The 13,106-nt window shown below is 40.6% G+C and overlaps 1 protein-coding gene across 1 annotated transcript in view; it reads left to right on the forward strand.

Annotated features, from left to right (window-relative positions):
- The window catches only part of MME (membrane metalloendopeptidase), an 87,533-nt gene that overhangs the window by 63,664 nt on the left and 10,763 nt on the right, over positions 1 to 13,106 (forward strand). Inside the window, exons 17-21 of the mRNA XM_019503176.1 lie at positions 5,001 to 5,120; positions 5,674 to 5,807; positions 8,504 to 8,569; positions 12,430 to 12,525; positions 12,930 to 13,006. Coding sequence (XP_019358721.1) covers positions 5,001 to 5,120; positions 5,674 to 5,807; positions 8,504 to 8,569; positions 12,430 to 12,525; positions 12,930 to 13,006 — 493 coding nt within the window. The remainder of the gene's footprint in view (positions 1 to 5,000; positions 5,121 to 5,673; positions 5,808 to 8,503; positions 8,570 to 12,429; positions 12,526 to 12,929; positions 13,007 to 13,106) is intronic.

Raw genomic sequence — 13,106 nt, forward strand, 5'->3', positions numbered from 1 at the left:
TGGCCAGATGCCAAGTATGGTGGGGTAGCGCATGCACGAATGTGTGCAACCTTCCCCTGCCCCTCCCCACCCTGCATCCGGCTGGGCAGGTGGCACCTGTGCCACAGCATGGGATGTTGTGTGGCAGCAGCAGTGCTCCATCCTCACCCACCCGCCTGTACCCCCTAGGGCCATCTCAAGTACCCTTGCTTTGGGGTATAGGGTCAGCCTATGCAAGACTATCCATGGTTACAAATAATTTGGGAATAAGTGAGGAATCATATTTTTAAGAATTTGGAAATGTTAGATCTGAAGATTAGAACATGGTAGTAATTCAGAAAATGTGTGAGGTTTCCGTCCTCCTTATAACAACAGCATGATTAATACCAATGCAGGCTCTTTCATCCTAGGATCATAAAGCACTTTAAAGATATTGCTTTAGGCCTGCAATATCCCTGCAAGGTAGATTCAGTAGGTGATGTACTATGGGTTCCATTCACAGTACACAGACAGCCAACAGATTCTTTATCCAGCTATGTCTCTAACTTCGCCTCTCAAAGATATATTTTTATACTTGTTTTATAACTGGAGAAATGGAAGCACAGGGGACTAAAGGGATTTTCTCTCAGTCACTCAGGCATTCATGACAGAGGTATAAGTCACCGGGCCCCAGCCAGAAGCCATGCTCCAAGGTGCTATGCATTTTTTTACTTCTTAAATGGAGGAGCTTGGGACAGAACATTCTGCTTCCTTTTATATTATATAAGAAACTTGCAAAGCTTCTGCTGGGAATTCTGTCTGGCTGAGGAGTTCCAGTAGAAGCAGAGATTAAATGTATATCTTTTTTCCAAACATATGCCTCTGTTGCATGGAGACATGTCAGGAGTAACCAGTCAGGAAAAGGCCTGGAAGTAGCCCTCCAACTAGAGCTAACTGACACAAGTTAGAACAGTTCCATCCTGCTCTACCTTTGGTCCTGATGGCGCTGTGGCTGGACTTGAACAAAGAATTAGGGAATCATAGCTGCTTACCTAAGAAACCCTCTTCCATACTGCTGTGTCTATCTGAGTACAGCAGAGAATCTGGACCCCCATATGTATTTTGATTCAAGCCTGATTTCTACCTTTCCATCTCAGTGACACCATTCAATCTCTTGCTTCTTATGGAATTTCAAGATAGAAAGAACAGTCCCAGACAGACTCTGTTTTTCCCGATCTCTCCTGGACATACCATAGTCCATGTATAATTCTTAATATTACCTGAAAACAAATCTATACCATGTTTGGAAAAGAAATGGAACTAATCCTGCAGTCCATGAACAACAAAGAAATAAGTTGTTTATGGATAAAACTTTTTATGGAAAATGTGTTAGTGACATACTATGGTTTTCATTGCCAGGGATAACTGACCATTGGGAAAAAAAACCCTTACACCTTCTTTTATAATCCTACTTCTGTTTTCCAAACTAAATATTCAATCAGGGTGAAAAGTGGTCTGCCAGGTATCTTCTGTCCAAAGTAAAATAAAACTTAATTGAGTGTCCTTGATCATATATGCCCTGTTTCTTTTTCCATTGATTTTGAAAGTACAGGATCAGACTTAGAATGAAAGAGAACTGGAATTGTAGTCATTTTTTCCAAGCATGTTTCTAAATTGATCAGATTATTTAAAAAGAAATTTCTTCTTCCCACTAAGAAGTTAGACCTTTTTAGATAGTCTTTAAGCAGCCCCTTGCTCTTCCAGAGCTTGAGTTTTGATTAAAACAGATAATACTTTGACTATAACCCTGTAAATGTAATCCCAGTTTCCACACCATTCCCCATCTTTTTATGAGAATTGCTGTCATAAGCACTAGAAGGCAATAGTTTTAATGTTGTTAGCTCTAGCACAGAGGAGGCAAGCATGATGGGAAGTGAAGGAAGGCTCCTACTGCCCTACAGCTGAGTGAAGGCCCATCTTCATTTGACCAGTTTGCATGAGAGCTCAAAAGCACACAGAACTTGGCTGTTTTTACATTTCACCCCACACTCAAAACTTGTTTGATGCTCACTGAAGCTTTCAAACTTGCCCAGTGAATCTAAGCCATTTCTGGCATCAAAATCATATGGGATTTGCAGTTTTGCATTGTTCTGAGTGAGTTCCATTTAGATTCATTAGTAAATAAAATATGCAGGGATGAAGTTTAAATGTACACAGATTAACACCAAGGTAAATGATCACCCAAACATCAGGAATGCAAAACTACCACATCATGATTAGGTAGCAATGAGTGTGAGAGCTCCTCAAAACAGTATTGTAACCACTGAGCAATATGAGGTAACGATAGGGTGTACCTAATTCAGACAGAAGCTGATTGACTTCACTGACCAGTACAATTGTGCCCGAGTAAGGAGTGCAGGATAAGGTCTCTGCTTTGTAAGGGTGATGAGGCCAGACAAACCTTTTGAAAGTCCATTTCAACATTCAGGATAAAAATCTGCTCACAAAGCTTTGTTTAAAATAGCTTTGCTAAGTAATGAGTGGAACAGGAATCATAATTTGGAAGGTTGAAGCTGATGACTGGAGGTTAATATGAGCCATAAATTCTTACCTCATCCTTCAGCAATGGCATGTCACAGGATAATTAAAGCAGCATGATCTTTAAAGTTGAGGTTTGAAGTAGATTAGTAACAACTAACACTTCCATACAGCTCTGCACCACAGTATGTTAGAATCATAGAAAATTAGGGTTGGAAGAGACCTCAGGAGGTCAACCCGACCAACCCCCTGCTCAAATCATGACTATCTATACCTAGATTATCCCAGAAAAGGCTTTGTCTATCCAGGTCTTAAAATCCTCCAAGTATACAGATTCCACAACTTCTCTTCGTAGCCAGTTTCAGTGCTTTAATACCCTCCTTGTGAGAGTTTTTGGTAGTATCTAACCTAAATGTTCCTTGCTACAATTTGAGATCATTGCTCCTTGTTGATCTGCACTACCACATCAGGACCATAGGAGGCACTCTGCCTCCAAGAGAATTCACCCTAATTTGCCACATTTGCAGAGGGAATCCTGGGCCAGACTACAAGTCTTCAGGTGGGGCTCCATAGAAGCTCTTACATGCCCAGACTTCTCTTCTGGCACAAGAGGGTAAACCCATGTCCATTCCTTTTAGGGAATATCTTGCATCATAGAAATGTCTGGACAAAGCCATTCCTGTGAGTCCCCGAATACAGGAACTATAGCTGCGGTCTGCCCTTCTGCAGGGCTGCATAGCATGTGAAGCAATACCTGCTACCTTCTCCCATCTTGCATGCAAACAGCTCAGCAGAGTCCACCTCTTAGGAGACATCTACCTGGCAAAATGCACCATCATGCAGGAGTATCCAAACTAGCTCTGAATGAGCAAATTCAGGATATAGAAGTAATATAGCTGCAATAGCATGGCCCTCTGCTCAGGCTTATTAGAGTAGTAGAGCTAATTTAACTGAGCAAAGGGGGAAGTTTAAACAGTCATACTGCTTTTAGTATCCAAGCTAGCCTAGGCAGGCATCTCTGCACAGCACACCACTGAAGCATATACACATCTTCTTTATGCCCATAAACAGCTGCATATACTCTAATCAGACCTCATTCCTGTACTAGGAAGCAGAGTACTTAGGTATGGACTTTTGTTATGTGATAGCAGTCATGGAATCAATTACTCTCTTAGGAAGGGGAAGATTAAAAAAACAAATCAATGAATACAGTTTAGTATGTGGGTGGACGTGGTGGCAGAATGTTAAATAAACTGAACTGTGAAGGCCCTGAGGGCAGCAGTATCCTGAGCTGAGCAGGAATCTGGCAGGGAGCATGAGCTCACCAGCTAAACCTGCAGAGAGCTTTGTGCTCAATTTCTCCTGCCTAGTCCCAGTATAAAAATGCTGTTTTAGAAAGGCAGGATAGTCTTGTGGTTTATACACAGGGCAGCCTGCAACTCAGGAGATCTCAGTTGTAGTCCTGGATTTGGATAAGTAAAAAAAAAAAAATTACTAGTGCAATTCTCAAGCCATCTATGTGTAGATCTGAGCAATAGCAGTGGCCTCCTCCCCATAGGAGTATATTCATCTGATGTGGGAAGTATCTGTAGTGATAGTACATTTTTGTCATTACTCTCAATAGCTCCTGAAAATAATTAACATGGACATTAATTAGCATTTGGACATTCTCTTTACATTAAAGGTGCAGTGATATGAGAAAATTATGGCTCATGCTCACTAGAGACATGAATTCATGACAGGAATTAATACTCTTATTCTGGGATATTATTAAAATGTGCATAATACAAGACAAGACCTACATGAAATACAAAATTGAGCAGAATTTGTGGGGGAAAGTTGAATATATATAATTCTTCATTCTCAAAGGAAAATGTCACAGTTGCAATGTGGGTGTTTGTGCCCATTCTCTTGTTAATGATCTAGAGGACCAAGCATGGAACCAGGTGAAAGGAAATCTGTAGCCCAATTCCTACATTGCCAAATATGACCTAATCACTAATGAGTATTACTTATATTTTCAGTGGGAGAGTATATTCTTATCACTGACAATGACTCTTGATTTGACTTGTCATACAGCTCAATTATTCTCCTGTTAGAGTACCCTATCTCACCAGATATGTTGAGGTCTGAAGGTGCTAAATGCAATTAAATGGTTAAATATAATTGTTTCTGTGTGCTGCAAAATAATAGCAGAGATCCCTGGTAAAGTCCAATTAGGACCCTGTGAACAAAAGTTTGAAGGGATGTTCCCTTTTGCCCCCACCCCTCCTGCTCCATTTTTTTATTTTGCTCTTTTAGCTTCATTTCCCCTCAGTCATTTCCATATACACATTTATTTACCAGAGCCGCTATATTTGAGGCTAGAGAAAAACATTTGACTTCCTCCCTGAAGTCCATATAAATGATTCCATAATAATAAAAGTTCAATTCTTGAAAGTGATCCCACATAAAATGTTTTATGTACTAACATTGTGTACATGGAGTATTATCTTTCTTTGCAGTCTTCCCTGCTGGCATTTTGCAGCCACCTTTCTTCAGTGCATCCCAGCCCAAATCCTTGAATTATGGTGGCATTGGCATGGTCATTGGTCATGAAATCACCCATGGTTTTGATGACAACGGTAAGAGCTTCTAATGCTTAAGTCTTTTTTATAGACATCCCATTACTTTTTGCATATACTATTTAGCTTAATCATTCCAAAGAGGAGATAAAATGAAGGTGCAGTTTCCATTTGCAAGTCCAAATCCTGTTTGGTCAAGCTTGGCGTTGGCATTCTCTGCAATGATTCCCAGGAGCAATAATCAAAGTACACCACAGATGGTACCGTAGCCTCAGGGTTCTAACAGTTTTGCAGCACAAATGTTCTCCCACTACAAGGACTTTAGATATAGTTGCAGGTCCCTTACTTTTCCCATGGGACACCCAAAGACACATGGTAGTACAGAGAGTGCCTTATGTTATAGTTAACAATGATCATTCTTTCCTGACTAAAATACAGACTTTTTGACAAAAGAAAAGGGCAGTATTTATGTGATTGCTTCATTATAGGAATATTCAATCACATGAGTGTTTGCACTTCAATATGTTTTCTTCTAACCGAGAATGTAAGTTATCCTTCTTTACTACAACAATTTCTTTCTTGCATGTATAATTTCAAAAATGCATCATTACAGGTAGAAATTTTAATGCAAATGGGGACCTCATAGACTGGTGGACTCAAGAATCAGCACAGAATTTTAAGCAACAGTCCCAGTGTATGGTGTACCAGTATGGAAACTTTTCATGGGATCTAGCAGGTGGACAACATGTAAGTGATTCATAGTTTCTGCCTAACCCAATGGTTTTCAGACTTTTTGGCTGTGTACTCCTTTATTTGCAAAACATCACTGCTCATACCCCCTACACTCAATGTGGCTTTGTATGTTCACTGACATCAATACACAACAGCATCATAACTCACTACACCTTGACCAATCAGAAGCTCCACCATCATTATTAAAATGTAGGCACATACCCTTTGGTAAAGCAAGATATACTCCAAAAGGTATGCATACCCCAGTTTCAAAACCGTTGACGTAACCCATGTCATTTAAAATAATTAACATGCAGGGCCTGATCTTGCAAACTAATACACATAAACAGTGTGATTGTAGTTTCAGGCCAACATCATTCCTTCCCAAAGAAAAACTGGTGAAAGGAAACTCTTATAAAAATTCTCCAAATTATCTGTCCTGGCAGGGGGCAGGATTCACTTCTTTTATAAAAGATCATGGTGTGACCTCCCCCAGTTCTATGCATCTGCAGTGTCTTTGGTCCTTGAAGAGCCCTCTTCAATTCTCTGATGGAACAGGAAAGATCAGCTCCTAGATTTTAGTTTCTTTTCCATGGAGCTGTAAATGAGGATGATGAACATACCAGTCTTAAATCATCCTATCTACTTCTTTCCCTGGCTCATGGTCTCTTTCTATTTGCCAGCACACACCCCAGACCAGAGAGAGTGGCTTCCAAAGGGTCTGGAGAGAACTGGCAACAGTACAGAGAGGAGCAGGTCATCAGATAGCAAGGACATGATCAAGCCATGTGAGGCTGTACCCATGGTATTATATATGCCCCTCACCACGGCATCTGTGTCCTGAAAAAAGCTAGCTTCATAAGTACATACTTTGCAGGATCAGGTCTTTGTCCTGTTTGTGTAAATTCAGTATAATATTAACTCACAAAAGCAGGTGATTACCTGTATTACTTTTGTTTTATGGAATATTAGCTCAGCTTATATCGAACCCAACCTGCAAAACTTTTGTTTAAAAGAGAATGGTACGCAGTTAGGTCTGGGTATTTCTATCACTCCTACAAATTAAGACCTGTATTGGAACCCTTTCCCTTTTACTGCTAGTCTCATTTAATCCTTTAATCAGAATTTCTTAGGTTCTGGGCAGAGTTGTGAACTCTTCCACACTCAGGTTGAACAGCTCTATGAATCTGTTTGCTAGAACCATTTTGTGTGTTTTTACTGGCCCCAAAATTAAACTAAACTACAGTGGGAAATAAAGCCATTTAACAGCCAATTGGAGCAAAGAAATGAAGGGTGTAAAAACCATAGAGATTATGGGGACATAGCACAAGAGCTAAAGGTGACTTTAACTGTCTTTGCAGTTCCAAGCTTGTATTTCCCATACTTCACAATACAAGTCACAGTGCTCTTTTAGCTGAGGCTTCAAGGTTTTTTTTGTATGTTCTCCATGGGCAGCATATAAAAACTTACACTGCACTGTTTAGTTTGAGTTCCTGTTTCTTTCACAAAACAGGTCACACAGCAAGTGAGTATCAGCCCCTGAATCACTGTTGCACAATAACTAAGTGAAAGGAGTTTACTATAATAGCACCCAATTCCACTGAACTCCTTAAAACAACTGTCATATTTATTTTGGACTTTAGAAAACTGCATGCAGTGTTCAGCTGTGCTATAAGCTATTTGTACAAAAGGCAGAATTTCAGTGGGTTTGAACCTCCTGCTGCATGTGATGAATGGAGTTGCTCCCGGGGGTTATATCCTTGGCTGTTATGGTCTGTTGAAAACTGACAATGTGTTTGTTGCCACACAGAATACAGAAGGGACAAAGTCCCTGACAAGGGCACCAAAATACATTTAAAATCAATTTGGGAAATTGTATTGCAAAATAGTTGTTACTCTTCTGATATTTATCTACCAAAGGAACTGAATCTACAGCTTCAGATGATGTGCGTTCTTGGAATGAGGACTGGCAGAAACTATTCAGTAAAAATAAAAGGATAGAGTCTTCATTGGCATAGCTCCATTGTTTTCTCTCTTACTATGCTAATTTACACCATCTGAGTATGTGGCCTCAAAATTGGATTTGAGCATTATTTATTAACATAGGTGGGGTACAGTGCTTAGGACATTTGAGGTCTCCAGAGTTGTGAATGTGAGCCTTAGTCCAGACTCACACCAAAGGCCACCTTTAACCTGGTTGTAAATGTGTACCAGCTTATTGGGGCTGGAGAGTCAAGACAGCTGAATACGATGCCAATAATATAATTCCCTTGAGTGCCATTGGCTACAGAAACTGATGTGCTTTATCCATGGTTACAACTGGCAGACCTGCAACTGGAATTGTGATAGAAGTACAGGGATTGGTTAGAGACTCGTAAGAATCTGAGAGCCACAAACACAAAGAAGAAGACTAGGAAGAAAGAGAAAGCCAGAAGCATGGAGAGGGGCAGTTAGGGATGGAGGAGGATTTGTTTGGGTTCTGAAATAAGGGAGGCAGAGAAAATTTAGATAAGGTTACACAATCTTTTATTAAACATTCAAGTTCAGGGGGCTTTTGCCAGTGACTTATCACTACTTAGGGATGTGCGACCTCCAGACTCCAGTGAGTGAATAATCAGGAAAAATTGAGAAAAAGCTAATATTGTGAATCTGAGGAAGAAATACTTTGTGCGAGAAAACCATAACTTTTGCATTTGTTTTTTTTTTTGTAGCTGAGTGGAATCAATACTCTGGGAGAAAATATTGCTGATAATGGTGGTGTTAGACAAGCATATAAGGTGAGAAACAGCCATTTTCTCTTAGTCTTCTCAGTTGAGACTGTTACAGTTGAAAAAGATTCATTTTCAGTTTTTGACGGGGAACAAAATGCAAGTAAGAACCACACTTTACAGAACAGACAAGGTTCTTTGGGTAAATCTGATATCTTTTATTAGACCAACTGAAATAGTTGGGAAAAAAAACTCTAACAAGCTTTCGGGTTTAAAAACCCTTCATCAGGCTCAAGAAGTTTCTGCAGTCGGCGTGTGCTCTCCCCGGATGGAATGAATAGTAAAGAAGCCAGAGGCTGGGTTGCATGCAAGATAGGCAGTCAGCGAGGATGTAAATTGAGGAGTCAGTAGGTGTGAGACAGGCTTGGGTGGGGGGAGGAGGAGAATGAATGTAGCAGGTAAATAGTAGAGAGGTACCTGGGGAGTCAGATGTCAGGCAGGTTATGTGTCATAAAGCCAATGTCTGTATTTAGTCCATGATTTTTTGTATCCAGTAGAGTAGTGAAGTGAAGTTCATAGGCTCATCTCTGAGAAGTGCTTTGTAAGTTCCCTTTTAGGATCAGGACTGAGAGATTGGAGAGAGAGTGGTTTTCTTGTGAGAAATGTGCCCCCATCAGTAATTGGGTATTCCTGTCTTTGATAGATTTCCATTGTGCATTCGTTCTGGTGCATAGTTGTTGTTTGGTCTCTCCTACATATTTTCCATCAGGGCAGTTGGTGCATTGGATGAGATATATTACATTTCCAGAGGTGCAGGTATAAGATCCAGAAATGGTGATGGTTCTGTTGTGGGGTGTAGTTATTGTGGGGGTGGTGGAGATGTGTTGGCAGGTTTTGCATTTCTTGTCATGGCATGGCCTGGATCCATTCGGTGTGTTCTGGGCAATCTACTGCAAATGGCTGTGTCCCTTACAACTCTCTATCTCTTACTGTTGTCTCTTACAGCTCACTCTCTCTCTCTTTTTTATGATTGCTCATTGTGAATAGAAGATTTGTCAAATGAAAATATTTAATGAATCATTGTCAGATTTGGACTTAACCTAACTGAAGTGATCATATTGAGGTGTTATCTGCTTCTGGGTGTTTCTTTTCAGCAGCAATACTCTGTGTGGTAACATGTGACCAAACAGGTTGAGAGGGGAGCTAAAAGGGACTGGTGGTACTGCTCCAGGCTCCACGCGCAGGAGATGCCATTTGCAGTAGATTGCCCAGAAGTTCAGCAAGTGACTACACACATGTACTGGGGTCAGTCCTCTCATTATGGAGCTCAAATGCAGCCTTGGGTTCTTCCGGACTCCATAGGCTTCCTACGAAGAGTTTCTTAAGTGCGACTGGGTTGCTGGAGCCTGTTTACCCATGGTGTGGGCCCAGATACTCCACTGGGCTCTACCAGGCTTTTTAGGTTTGGGTCCTTTGTTACTTTCAAAATGGAAGAACATTATCAGTCACTGATAGTGCCAAAAGAAGGTAGAAACTTTATGAGAAGTTATGGATTTTGCAGTGTGATTTCCTCATTTCCATTTGCTTTGAGCTGTACTGAAATATATTAACAATGTAGACATGTAAAATATTAACATTCTGCATCTGAGTACCCACTGGGCCAGGTCATACCTCTCAAAGTTCAGGGTCTGCACACACACATATCACTCAAAAGTTACCTTCTTTTTTTTAATAACTGAAAACTTAAATTCTGAATAACAAGGTGGGAGCCTGAAAGAGGTGCTTATGCTGCACTGCATCACTCCAAGTCCCAGCTTCTAGGTTCTTAGTGTATAACCATGGCAGCATAAATATACAAAAAAAAAAAATCCTACCCGATACGAAGTCAGTCAGGGCAAGAGTTAGCCATTCTTGCCAATAAACAAATAAGCTTAATGGCCGCCAGGGGAGGGGAAGTGGGGAAGAAGAGACAACATATTTTTCACAAAAACAATCCTAAGGGAGTTTTCCTTTTTTTAGACAGAAATCTTACCATTTTTACTGCAAAATCATCTTTAGATTAGCAAATTGTACGAATAGTTGTATTCTGCTCCCCTACCATATGACTGTAGAATAAGTCTACATTAATGCCATGTATGTCAGACCAGATTCTGACCTGAGAGATTTTGTAACTAAAACACACACCACAATTTCTGTGGCAATAACAGATAAAAAAAAAGTAAATAAATTTAAATATCTAACATTCATGGAGAAAACAATCTGGGAACAGAACAGCACATTTGTCAGCTTTGTAAAAACCAGAGATGATCATGTTCACTGTCACTGAACTATGTTGTCCCACATGTTTAAATGTAATAGCATGGAAAGAATCAAGGTAGGAGAAGCCAAGTAAACAGGAAACTAAATCCTTTGTTCTTACACAAATGGTCTTGGATAATTTGTGATCTCTTGAGCTGAGACATGGATCATATTCAGGGGACCCAGGTCACACATCCATCTGACAAAGTCGTCACTAATCATATTGGAGTCCATTATGGAAAGAGGCAAGACAGACAGGATTGTCCAAGAGAAAGAATAAGTGGAAAAAATAAACATTATCCTTATAGTATCATCTTGTGGGCTGTACTTACAGAAGACAAGACAAGGTTCTTAGTGTATAACCATTAACTTCTTCATGTAGTATCTAGAATGGCTCTGGTCTGTCAGATCCTATCACTGTGGCCCTGATAGAGCCTGAGAGACAAATCCCCTGTGTAAGGGGAGATGGTCCACCACCAACCATAAAATACTAATCCTTGACACTGTCCCCAGCAACCTCACCCCATGATAGGAGGGAAACTCTTAGGCATATCCACCCCAAAAAGACCCTCCCACAGTTTTGAGCATGGCTCTATGGTTCTCAACCAGGATTCTGCAACATGGGCATGGGCATGGGCAGGTGGAACTGCCCTGTGCACCTAGAGCACAGCCTGACTCAGTAGGGCTGCAGTAGTAATGCACACTCCTGCCTTCATTAAGGTAATCTTGTAAACGTAGAGCAGTCTGCAGTGTGCAGTCCTGCTGCAGCCCTTCGCAGTTTCAACTCTCCATGGTCCTCCCAGAAACAGAGGCACATATGGTAGTTGGAACAGCCCCATGTGCCTCTGTTGCAGCTGGACCAGGAATTGCTGCAGCAAGAGCACGTGCTCCTGCCTACAGTAGGCTGATCTTACTGTGTACAAGGTGTATGGGGCAGTTCCACCTGGTGGTGGCAGCACCCTGGTTGAGAGCCACAGAGGTAAGCTGATGCAGCACAACTGTGGTTCTTAACTGGGGTTCTGCCAAATTGAAAAATAGTTATGGAGCTGTGCCCCAAATCTTATAAAGGTTGAAAGGCACTGCTCTAAGTAATCAGTTGTGTTGGGAAAGGAACTGCAGAGATAGGATGTAGCAGCAAAATGGGATTTGTAAAGCTGACTGGTGTGGCAGCAGCTCTACAGTTTTACTTATACAAAGCACCAGTCATTCACCTATACGTTCCTTATCTTTCCTTTAAAAAGATACATACCACACAACTTTCTGAGCTGGCTGGCAAGGATGCCTTTCTTACTAAGATAACGACTATCTTATCTCTGTCTTCCATTTGGAAAATTGAACTCTTTGGGCCTGTTTCTCCTCTTACTGATCTCCAGATAAATAAGGAGTAGCTTTGCTGGACTCAGTGGATCTGTACCAGTGTAAATCTGATCTGAGAGGAGAACTAAATGGTGTCACTCAGACCATTGTTGATCTTTTTCCTTTGCTCTTTTCTCTGCCCTGTGGTCTGTAGTTCGACAGGGTGCCTAAGTCACTCCCAGCCGAAAATGTGAAGTAGCCCATGTTGTTTCTTGTCATAGTTTTCCACATTTTATCAAAATGGAATTAACATTTCTGTTCTATTAATATTGCAGGCTTACGAAAACTATGTTAAAAAGAATGGAAATGAAAAACTGCTTCCTGGGCTTGACATGAACCATAAGCAGTTGTTCTTCTTGAACTTTGCACAGGTATTTTACACTTCTTGATTGAAGGTTATGAAAATCATTTTTACAGTAAGTTGGAAACAGTAGGCAGACTTTTCTCATTTTAATCAGAGCTAACAGAATTGCTCTAGCTGAACAGTATTCATGGCAGAGTAGAAAAGGGAGTATCCTGCCAGATAACATTAATCCTAGCTAAATTTATGAATTTAGCAAGGAATAAGTCAAGTAGGCACAATTTCCTGTGTCCAAGTGCCTTTGAAAGTGCACTACAGTATACTTTTCTTAATAGAATTCACATTATTGCACTGCAACCCAATCTGAAGTTTATTCCCATAGCATTAAATGTTTCATAGCTTACCTAAAGCAGCACTACTCCTGCAAAAAAATTTGTTCACAAAAACATTGTTTTCTTTTTCTTATGTTTCTAGGTCTGGTGTGGAACATACAGGCCAGAATATGCTGTTAACTCCATTAAAACTGACGTACATAGCCCAGGGAAATTCAGGTCAGTACTTATAAAAACAGTCAACGTAATTCTTAGCTGTAATAAGCTTCACTGTAACTCTCCAAGAACTCTTGTCAAGAAGGTATGTGTTATCTATCTT

Source organism: Gavialis gangeticus, unplaced genomic scaffold (genome assembly GCF_001723915.1).
Source record: "Gavialis gangeticus isolate Ggan-Ray unplaced genomic scaffold, GavGan_comp1, whole genome shotgun sequence".
Lineage (NCBI taxonomy): Eukaryota > Metazoa > Chordata > Crocodylia > Gavialidae > Gavialis > Gavialis gangeticus.